The sequence below is a fragment of the Triturus cristatus genome, chromosome 4_1, assembly GCF_964204655.1.
Source record: "Triturus cristatus chromosome 4_1, aTriCri1.1, whole genome shotgun sequence".
NCBI classification, from domain to species: domain Eukaryota; kingdom Metazoa; phylum Chordata; class Amphibia; order Caudata; family Salamandridae; genus Triturus; species Triturus cristatus.
The window spans coordinates 526,390,519-526,402,220 of NC_140585.1; the positions used below are offsets into that span (position 1 = coordinate 526,390,519).

The 11,702-nt window shown below is 49.9% G+C and overlaps 1 protein-coding gene across 1 annotated transcript in view; it reads left to right on the forward strand.

Annotated features, from left to right (window-relative positions):
• Positions 1–10,850, forward strand: part of MED21 (mediator complex subunit 21) — a 70,992-nt gene extending 60,142 nt beyond the window's left edge. The window contains exon 4 of the mRNA XM_085652795.1: positions 10,296–10,850. Within this exon, the coding sequence (XP_085508921.1) occupies positions 10,296–10,472 (177 nt within the window). The 3' untranslated portion in view covers positions 10,473–10,850. The remainder of the gene's footprint in view (positions 1–10,295) is intronic.
• Positions 10,851–11,702: the final 852 nt, after the last annotated feature.

Sequence of the window (11,702 nt, forward strand, 5' to 3'; positions counted from 1 at the left end):
GCACACAAGGGGTTAAAGGATTTCCCTTCCTCCTACAATGCTGTTTACCTAGCATGACGTTTCCACTTCTCAGTAGTGAGCAAAATGAGCATGCGCACATCGATGTGCATGCTCACAGCAGTCCAATAAAAAATAAAAAAAATAAAATGGACTACCTTTGCGAGGCCTGACAATAGAGCCGGATAGAGACCCATTTCGAGGCCCCCTGAAAATAACTGCCGGTGCTCAGACCCGGCCCACTTAAAGCCCTGCGTCCATCCATCCTAAGCACTGCACCATTCAACCTTCAATCCATCCATACATTCTTACCTACATACATACATCTGTCCCTGCACCTATCCTAAGCATGTATAAGCCCACCCGCCTATCCTAAGTACTGGTCCATACATCCACCCATCCATTCATCCAGCAATCAATCAATTCATTCATCCAGCCATCCATCCATCTATACATGTGTCCCTGGACCTATCCTAAGCATCTATCAGCCCACCTGCCTATCCTAAGCACTGTGCCAGCCAGCCATCCATCCATCCATCCATCCGTCCATACATACATCTGTCCCAGAACCTATCCTAAGCATCTATCAGCCCACCCGCCTATCCTAAGTACTGGTCCATCCATCCATCCATCCATCCATCCATCCGCCCTTTATTCACCTATCCGTCCTTCTTTCCGTGCACCCTCTGCCCCAGATCCTAAACACCCCGTATTATACTCATCCGCCCAGCCTCTTAATAGGCCGAAAAGGCTGATGATAACCATTGACAGGCAGATGTTTCTGATAAAGAACAAGAAAGCTTTCAGTTGCTCTTTGTGGACCATAGTTCACCACCCTTCTCTGGTGGTGTATTAAACAAAGGTTTGATCCAGCGAAAGAAATGTAAACCAGCTTCTCAGAGTAAGATGCTAATTCAGAAACTTAACCTTTTTGTCCATTTCTGTATAGGAACACTGCTTTAAATTGGCAGTGACTGACAGATACTGAATACCCGCAGTTCTTACATTTGAGAGAGTATACCAAACAGCTAATTTGGGGTGGGGAGAACCTGCCCTTCTATAGTTCCATGTGAAGCGCAGTATAGGAATATAAAGGTAATTCCAACGCCACTATCTGCATATTAAAGAGGGGTTGTGAGAACTAAGTGAGCCAGGCAAAGCGTGTGTTTTCGTAGCACTAAAACAAAACACTGTGAAAGGTCGGACCAGGGTCATGCTGGAGTTGGCTGCCTGTGGTTGTCTCCAGAGGCACAACTAGAGCCAAATTTCGGGGGAGGCTAATTTTTCCAGCAATAGGCGAAGCGGATGCAGGGGCTCTAAAAAGGGGTGAAAAACAACAGAGCCTCATTTACAAGCAAATGGTCTTTTAAAGACCTGTGAAGTACTCTGGTGCGGCTGTGTGTGTGCACCCGGGAAGCTGTCTCAGCCCAGGGCAATGGGTGTTGCGCGCCTGGTCGTCTCTCTTCTAATCATCCCATAATGATGTTGCTCCTGCGCTGCAAGAAGGGAAATCCTGAGAGAAAATGGCTGTCTTTACAGGATTTCCCTTCCCTTACAACACGGCTCACCTGGCATGACTTCTCCACTTCTCAGTAGTGAGCGATGTGCAAGCTCTCACTGCAGTCCAATAAAAAAAAAAAAGAAAACTGACTACCTTTGAGAGGCCTGAAAATAGAGCTCGATAGAGACCTGTTTCGAGGCCCCCTGAAAATAACTGCCGGTGCTCAGAACCGGCCAGACCTGGCCCACTTAAAGCCCTGCATGGCTGTCCCTGGATCTTGTGTTTACTGTTTTAATGTGTGAAAGTTAAAGCCTACATCACGATCACTTCTGCCTTTTTAGGTCTCGCCTGAGCCAGCGCGCATGCGCTGCTCTGCGAGGCATTTATTAAGGGCTTTTGATCTCTGAACACACGCGTGTACTTTTTTTTTTTTATCTCTCGCTATTGGCCTTTGCGTGCGTCTTTCTAAGAAAGGCAGCACCAATTGGCCCAAGGTGGGTGCATGTCCTGCCTTCTCAGTCCCCTGGCCTAGGGTGCTCGGGAGCGAGCAGCAGCGCAGCCGGGTGCCAGCTGCATACCTTGCACTCCTGGCAGTGCGCGTGCTCCGCGCTTGTCTTTAAATGTTTACTCCCCTAGCCTATGTGTCTCGGGAGCGAGCGCGCAGCGTTACACTTGCTCTCTCCCGCGACCCCTACTTATCCTCAGCCTCTCCCTTTCTTTCAAAATAAAAGCACTTGTTGAAGATAATACTGCGCACAGGCTGGCAGCTGCAGTGCCTCCTCCCCTGCACCACTCTCCTTTTTGTTTACACGCAGCGTGCTTTATCCCCCCCCTCCCAATGTCTGTGCCTTATCGACCCTCGGTTGTCCTTTCCCCTTCAAGAACGCTAAAGCTATTTCCTGGTCTGTAGGCGCCATGGGTGGGCGCAGCTGCGCGGCATAGTTTCACTTCTTTCACAGCCAGCAGGCTTTGGGCCTGCCGCTGCAGCTCTCTAAATGCGGCCGCTGGCCCGGCCGGCGTAATGGTTCGACTGTGCTGGTGGTGGTGCATGAGCATGATGACTACTGCCTTAGCTGCTGCTTGAAGTCCAGTCGGTCGGAGACGCAGGAGTCCGGGTCTGATCCAGACTGTGGCCGCTGCGCTGCCCGGGACTGTCTGTGGAGCCAGGGCAATCGTCGCACCTGTACCGTCAATGGGGTCGGTCTGACATGACCAAGTAAGTGAAGTGTTTCTTTTTGTCTTCCGGACCGGCAGGCATTTTGGCAACTTGCACCCTGCACGCGGCGCCCCCTATAAACTATAAATCCCCGTTCACCCCAACCCGCCTTCCTTCTCTTTTGAAATCCCACTGCACTTTGAAATTGCAGTGCAAAGTTGTTTTGTAAGAAAGTGTCACTCCTAGTCATTGAAATGTCCCATATAATTACATTGAAATCATGAAAATGTCACACATAGAAATCTGAAACCTTGGCAGCTATTCGGTCGGAGATAAAATACAAAATGCTTATGTATAACAGTTAATACCTGCCTTTGCCTCTGCTCGTCAGTACCCTTTCCCTGCATTCGGGAAGTCAAAAATCTTTTCCATTCACACCGCACATTATAATTGTAAATCTGTGTCCTGTAACTAAAAATAGCGCGTCTAAGACGACCGCTTTAGTTAGTGTTGTGGAAACTGAGTCAGTGTTCCGTCCTTCATCTGCTTCCCTGCTTTTCAATACTCTCCTTTCAATTTCCATAACTGTTACCCGGAAGTGGTTTGTGTTGGTGCACGTGGGGCTATCTTCAGCATTGCAACGGAGATGGAAGAACCCGAGAAGGCAAAGCAGAAGTGACTCGCCGGCTCCTTCAGCAGGAACGCCCTCTTTTGGAACTACTTCTGGAATATCTGCAAGCCTCTGCAGCAGCTGTTGGAAGCTACTGAGAGACGGATTCTGTATATTTTTTTTTTACTACAGCTACTGTTTAATTACTGTACTTCTCTTCGTATAGTTGAATCGCCCACTAATCCCGTGTGAGTCTGCCTTCCCACACTATCCCCACGCCTTTCCTACTGCAAACACCAGTTTGTGCTCCCAGCCTCACTGCACAATTGTTGCTACTCTTCTTTTCAATCGCCGCACTCTCATGGCTGCTTGCCGTTTAATTAAGCACCAATTTACAATTTTAGTATGAGTTGCTGCATGAACCCGAAGTAACAGGGCTTATTTAAGGTAAACTTTTCAACAGTGACTTCGTCGATGGCTGTTTTATATGTAGTCCTCAATGTCTAGGTGTATTGGCAAATTGCAGGGTTTCCACCTCCCCAAGGACTGCATTTTCTACTGTGTGATTCACTACTTTTGGTTTCCGCTAAGATGAAACCACTGGCTCTTCACTGCAATTCTATCTCTGCAGTAACAAGAGCAGTGCCGGGATTGAAGGTGTGCGGAGGGGGCTGAGTGTGTAGGTCCAGACACAAAGTCCTAGCCTGCCAAACACAGGTGGAGGCAGCCCAGAAATAAGCCCGATTTGGCTTTGGGAATTGTCCCTCTATCCCTCTGCACTGTAGCCCCTGTGGCAGCGCCAGGATGGCTTCCCTACTACATGGCAAACTGGAAGGATGGCTCAGTGGAGAAGTACTGGTTAGTGGTGGTAGGAGGTGGCAATGTCTGCACTCGACATTTAGTTTCTTCAGGTGGGCGCACTGTCTGGCATGCACAGCTCATCTATGCCTGCTCTCCTCATACCTGCTGCAAACTGTCCTTCACCCAGCTGTTAAGTCCCAGGCCCCTGTAACTAGTGCGTCAGTCTTCCACCTTATTATGGTCTCCCAACCAGTGAAATCGGATTTTCCCTCAGCCACACACTGTGGCACACCAACCTACACCAAACCACTTGTCTCCTTTGCCTCTCCAACCTTTACTGTCCCTCCTCCAGACACTGCTAGCAACCCAGTCACTGTGTCTCTTAGACACCGCCCTCCACTTAAAATCTCTTCTCCCATCCCTTAGATAGTTCACTCCACTACCCAGCAAAGAGTCTGCACCCAAAGAAACTATTCTCCACTGCCCAGCATCCCTGTCCATTCCTGCCCCCTGCCAAACTTATTTTATTTCTCTTACCATATGTCTGGCTTCCTCACACTGTTCCTCCCTCATCTCCTGCCACACTTGCTTAGAATATCAATGTGTACGAATATACTTTTTCCTTTGCTGCTGCTGCTGCCAAGGCCAGCACTCTCCTCAGCAGCTCCGCCTGATCGCCTGACTGAGACAGCACTGAGCCTCCTCCAGTGCATGGTTCGAGCCAGCAGCCCGCTTCTCAGGTCCACGTAGGCACCCTCCGGTACTCGTCCAGTGCTCCGTTTTGCATTGTGTTTTCCAACTGCATTGTGTTTTCCCGCTCCCTTGCTGACTGCTTCTGTTGGTTTTTTGTGATCTGTAACAGTAAGTTCTGTAGCTTGTTCCGCTGTTTCCGCCCCTTGTCTCCCGCTGCCCCTGTGGCCCCACCCCCCTACCCAGCCACTCCCGCCTCTGCTCCCCTCCATGTGGCGACCGCTGCGGGGGAAGCGCGCGTGAAACCTTGACCTTTGGGCCAAGGCCAGTATTCTTCCCCAGCAGCTCCGCCTGACCGAGATAGCACTAAGCCTCCTCCAGTGCAGGGTTCGAGCCAGCAGCCCGCTCCTCAGGTCCATGTAGGCACCCTCCGGTACTCGTCCAGTACTCCGTTTTGCATTGTGTTTTCCCGCTGCATTGTATTTTCCCGCTCCCTTGCTGACTGCTTCTGTTGGTTTTTTGTGATCTGTAACAGTAAGTTCTGTAGCTTGTTCCGCTGTTTCCGTCCCCTTGTCTCCCGCTGCTGCTGCCCCTGTGGCCCCGACCCCTACCCAGCCGCTCCCGCCTCTGCTCCCGCCCCCCTCCCCTACATATGGCGACCGCTGTGTGGTCGTGCGCAGCTGGTGCGCCAAAGGCGCGCCTAAGGCAAGCCTGTCTGCGCCTGGACCGCGCCCAGCGCCAGAACCCCTGGCCCCCGCGAGCGCCACACCGTCCATCTCTGCTACGACGCGAACACCCTCCGTGAACTCAACACCGGCCGTTCTTCGAACTGTTTCCAAGCCAGCCCGAAACTCACCAACGGACCCTTCACCTGCTGTAGCTACACCAGCCGCCGAACCCCAGCATGCCCTACCACACCCGTCAGAACAGAACCTCCTCAGATGTATACTACTCAACACCCGCTCCGTCCACAAGCATGCCATCGAACTCTGGGACCTACTCAACTCAGCCTCCCTGGATGTCGCCTTCCTAACAGAGACCTGGATGAGCCCCTCCTCGTCACCCGACATCGCAGTAGCCATCTCAGATGGCTACAAGATCACCAGAAGGGACCGCACCAACAAACCAGGTGGAGGAATCTCCATCGTCTACAGAAACACCCATAGGGTCTTGACCAGCACGGCAGACACCTCCAGCACCACCGAACACCTGCACTTCCAGATCCGCACAGACCCCAACACCACCCTCAGAGGTACACTTGTGTACAGACCCCCCGGACCCTGGCCACAGTTCATAGACGCCATCTCCGACATCGTCAGCACGCACTCTCTTGCCTCCACAGACTACATCCTCCTCGGCGACTTGAATTTCCGCCTCGAACGCCGACGACAGCAACTCCATCGCTCTACTCGACAACCTCGCCAACCTTGGACTCAAACAGCCCGTCACGACCACCACCCACACCGCCGGACACACGCTTGACCCCATCCTCTCCGCCAGCAACCACGTCTCCTTCAGCCACACCACCGAACTCCACTGGATCAACCATCGCTGCGTCCACTTCACCTTCAAGAAACGCACCTCGCATCACCACCCGCAACGGATCCCCTACCGCAGCTGGAACAAGGTCACCGAAGACCAGCTCGTCACAACCTCGCCCGACACCCACCGACAGACACCACCGACACAGCCGCCCGCAACCTCAGGCAATAGATTGATGACTGCGCCAACACCCTTGCACCGATCAAAAAAAAACCCTCAAACAGATGCACCGACAGAAAGGCCAGCTGGTTCACCACTGACCTCCAGGAGTCAAAGCGGACCTGCAGAAGACTCAAATGAAAGTGGCGCCATGATCAGACCCCGGACACCCAAGCAGCCCTAAAGAATGCCAGCCACAAGCACCACCAACTCATCCGAGCCACCAAAATGACCACCTTCAAGGAACGCATCGACAACAACGCTCACAACAGCAAAGAGCTCTTCAACACCGTGAAGAAACTCTCCAACCCCAGCTCCAGCGCCAACGACATCTCGCAGTCGCAGGACCTATGCGACTCTCTAGCGACCTACTTTTACCGCAACATTGCAGACATCCACGACGGCCAGACCCTCCCTACAAATGCCGACACCACAGACCCACCACCACCCAGCATCACCAACCGCCTGACCTCCTGACCCACGTCAACGACTATGACACCATCAAGACCATGAACACCATCCACTCCGGCTCACCATCCGGCCCTTGCCCCACCACGTCTTCAACAAGGCAAATAGCATCATCGCACCTCAACTCCGGAAGATCATCAACGGCTCCTTCGAGACCGCCACCTTCCAGGAAAGCTGGAAGCACGCAGAGATCAACACACTACTCAAAAAACCCACAGCGGACCCGAAGGACCTCAAGAACTTCCGGCCCATCTCCCTGCTTCCGTTCCCGGCAAAAGTCATCAAAAAGATCGTCAACAGGCAACTGACCCACTTCCTCGAAGAGAACAACATCCTGGACCCGTCCCAATCTGGATTCCGCAGCAATCACAGTACCGAAACAGCCCTCATCGCTGCCACAGATGACATCAGGACACTACTGGACAACGGCGAAACCGTGGCCCTCATCCTCCTGGACCTCTATGCCGCCTTCGACACTGTCTGCCACAACACCCTACGTACACGCCTACACGACGCAGGAATACGTGACAAAGCCCTGGACTGGACCACCGCCTTCCTCACCGACAGAACCCAGAGGATTTGCCTCCCCCTTTCCGTTCCGAAGCCACCAAAATCATCTGCGGTGTTCCCCAAGGATCATCCCTCAGCCCTACCCTTTTCAACGTCTACATGGCACCGCTCGCCAATATCGTCTGCGCACACAACCTCAACATTGTCTCCTACGCCACTCAGCTGATCCTCTCACTCACCAAGAACCCCGCCACTGCCAAAACCAACCTCCACGAAGGAATGAAGGCCGTCGCCCACTGGATGCAAAACAGCCGCCTGAAACTCAACTCGGACAAAACCGAGGTTTTCATCCTAGGCTCCACCCCCTCCGCCTGGGACGACTCTTGGTTTGCCAACCACCCTGGGAGCTGCACCCACACCCACCAGCCACGCACGCAACCTGGGGTTCATCCTGGACTCATCGCTCTCAATGACCCAGCAAGTCAACGTCGTCTCCTCCTCCTGCTTCAACACTCTCCGCATGCTCCGCAAGGTCTACAGATGGATCCCCACCGGAACAAAAAGGACGATCACCCATGCCCTTGTTAGCAGCAGGCTTTACTACGGCAATGCCCTCTACGCAGGAACCACCGCCAAATTCCAGAAAAGACTCCAACGCATACAGAACACCTCCGCTCGCCTCATCCTTGACATACCCCGCCATTCCCACATCACCGCCCACCTGAAAGACCTGCACTGGCTCCCAGTCAACTAGAGGATCACCTTCAAGCTCCTCACCCACGCTCACAAGGCACTCCACAACGCCGGACCAGCATACCTAAACAAAGTCTCACCTTCTACACCCCTAACTGCCGGCTTCGCTCCGCTGACCTCGCCCTTGCCACCGTCCCGCGCATCCACAGGACCTCTACTGGCGGAAGATCCTTCTACCTCGCTGCCAAGACATGGAACACCCTCCCCACACAGCTGCGACAGACCCAGGACCTGCTAACCTTCAGGAGAATTCTCAAGACCTGGCTGTTCGAGCAGTAGGTGCAACGCCCACCCCCTTAGCGCCTTGATACCCGCACGGGTGATTAGTGCGCTCTACAAATTACTGATTGAATTCATCACATTTAACTAAGAATGGAGAATGTTTGAGCTTTTAATGCTTTCTAATTATAGTTTCAAGAGTCTTTGTGATAAAAATAGCAAGACATTATTTTTGGTTTTATCAGACTTTAACGTTCTCTATCCTCATTTAAGCCTTTTTGTGGGCTGGTTTGTTTTGTATTTCTTTTGGTAGGGTTTGCTCTTGTTTTGGACTTCTTTTCAAGGGGGTGGGGTGTGTGTGTGGTGTGTGTGTGTGTGTGTGGTGTGTGTGGTGTGTGTGTGGTGTGTGTGTGAGAGATTTCACACCTGGCAGCACGAGTGGCTAGGTGAGACGCAGTTGTGGTGCCTGTGCCTTTAGAGCGCTAGCCTGTGGCCAGTAAGGAACTGTAATGTGTGTCTGCATTGGGGGATTGAAGAGGGCAGGTAATTGAGGCAGAATTGCAGAGTGTAAAATTTCAGAGGTTAGAGGGTCTGTCGCAATGTAAAAATTGTCAAAATATATAACCGCACTACAGTTTAATACGGTTTCTATTTGTTTCATGGGAGGTTTGCATTAAAAGAGTAAAAACACAGGCCCTGGAACTCGTTGCGTCACATGCATTATGTACATAATTGCTGAAGCTCTTTCTCTGTCCGACCATCACCCAGGCACTCATCCTCTGTTTTTTTTTTAAACCTCTCCTGTAGTCAGTCTCATTCTGACACGCACTATCTGTTCCCCCTCTATTTCGCTCATTCTCTCTCTCGCTTCCTCGATCTCTCTCTCAAGCACATACATAATTTCTTGCTCTCTCTCTCGTTTCTTTCTCTCTCTCTCTTGTTTCTCTTTTTCTATCACCCTTTGTCCTTCCTCTGGGTATCATTCTCTCTATTCTATTGCTGTCCTCATACTAACTAACTCTGTCTTTCTCATATGTTTATTTCTACCCCCTACACACACCCTCTTACCTCCATGTTTCATTCTCTTTCTCTGACTTCAATGCTTCTATATATATTATACTGATTTCTGACGCTGTCCACACAGTTTCTAATGAGGTCCATTGCCATAAGTGCAGTCTGCTATCGAAATCTGGCATCTGTGGATTCTTCACTAGTGTCCGTCCACTGTTCCTGTTGTAATTCAGGTACTATTTCCCATTCTACACCCTCCCGTTTTTTATGCCCACGCTACATAACAAAAAAAGGCAATAACAGGCAAACAAAAGTTAACAGCATTGCTAGGAGAAAAAAAAACTAGAAGAAATTTGTTATGTTAATTCTTTTTTTGAATAGGGTAGTTCAAGTTGTACATAATGTCTTGGTTATATATAAGGTAACAAAAAAGCTTATAACACTTTTTTTTATTATAACTTTTCAACATGCTGCACAGCAGCATAGCTTAAAGACATTGGCAAAGCCAAAAGCTCTGGCTGAACACATAAGGGCCCAAAGGCGAGACCTATTGGCTATGCCAATGCTTGTTTTAAATAGTTTTAAGTGGTGGCAGGTATAGTGCACATTGTATGGCCCGGAGACACTTTAAATTCCCCTGTGAAAAAGCCTTTTTCAAGCCTGATAAAGTTAATTTTCAAACGTCCGGTTTAGGTTTTTAAACGGAAGGAAAACTGTGAAGAAATTTTGAAGAATTGGTGAGGCGCATTTAGTTATTTTGAACGATATTTGTCTCCTGCATCTTGGTTATATGTTTAACAAGCAATACTTCTCTTGCAGAAATGTCGTGCAGCAGACGTCTGTTAATGCATTATTTCCATCTGTTACATTTGTCATAGGCCGCAAGCTTGTACCAGCTCGAGGAGGAGAACCACGAGGCAGCCTCGCGCCTTGAAGAGGTGGTTTATCGCGGTGACATGCTGCTGGAAAAGATACAGAGCGCGCTGGCCGACATCGCACAGTCACAGTTGAAAACTCGAAGTGGACTACAAACGCAGCCTGTTCCCGAGTCCTAGCAGCAGGGGGCAGCACCGGACTACGCTGATAATTGTTTACGGCTCTAGATTGTAGGTCAAACATCAAGTACCTGCAGCCCAAAGTAATGGTGTGCCACATCGACAATTTCACTCATCCAAGCTAATGCGTACGGTGTACTGGTACATCCTTGCATTTGGTCAGTTTTGATCTGCGTTTTCTATATTCTGTAGAACGGGGATGCATACTTCTGTGCTCGAGTGTGTACTTTTATCTTCGATCTTTCAATTAGCCCTGTAAAATCTGCATTTACAAGTCATTTGTAAGATACCTTGAAACATTAATTATACTTACTGTATTTATGTTCGCTGTCAATTTTCAGAGGTGGATTTCATCGTAAAAATACAATTTCAGTTGTATGGTTTTGTTTTGCGTACTTTTTTTTTTTTTTTTAACTGCTTATGTGCCGAGGCAATCCACCCTCACCCATGTGCCGTTTTTTAGATGTTTGGGATAGTTCCTACTTAAGCCTTCAAAACGCCGCTCCCCCCTCCTTCCTCCTCTCCCCCCTCCTTCCTCCTCTCCCCCCCCCCCCCCCCCCCCAAGTTTCCAGGCCAAATGTATGTCCTTATTTTTAGGTCTACCATTAGCAAAGACCTTTTGATTTTATGAAAATATATATTCGTAATTATACGGACTTTCAGACGGCTCTGTTCAGCCATCAGTCTGTCATTGACATTTTGTTATGCCCACAACAGCGTGGGGCACCGGGTCAGCCCACTTGGCCACATGCTTACCTCTCTGTGAATTAGGGCACACAAAGTTTGTCTCCTTGTACAGTTTTGCAAAATACTTGTCTTTCATCTCTCCACGGAAATGCGTGTGGTTCTTGTAAACTCCCGGATGTGCTGCTTCCTCCTCCACTTTTCTCCATCTTGCTCTTGTATTGCTTATCCATGCCCTCCTATCTCGACCGTTGCTTCCCACCCCCACTTGCTTATTTTTAAAAAAAAAATAATGATTAACCTTACCCTCCTTAACTCTGCGCCCCCATCTATTGCTCCACGAACCTCCCCGAATGTTATATATATATATATATATATATATATATATATATATATATTACTCCACCACCATTTCCAATTCTGGAAATATCACGGACACAAAGGTAGTTGCAGCAAAAAAAGTTTTATTTCTGGCTGCACAGCAACGCGTTTCAGCTTACGCCTTGATCACGCTGAGTGACTGGCGTTTTTTTGCACATTATTTAA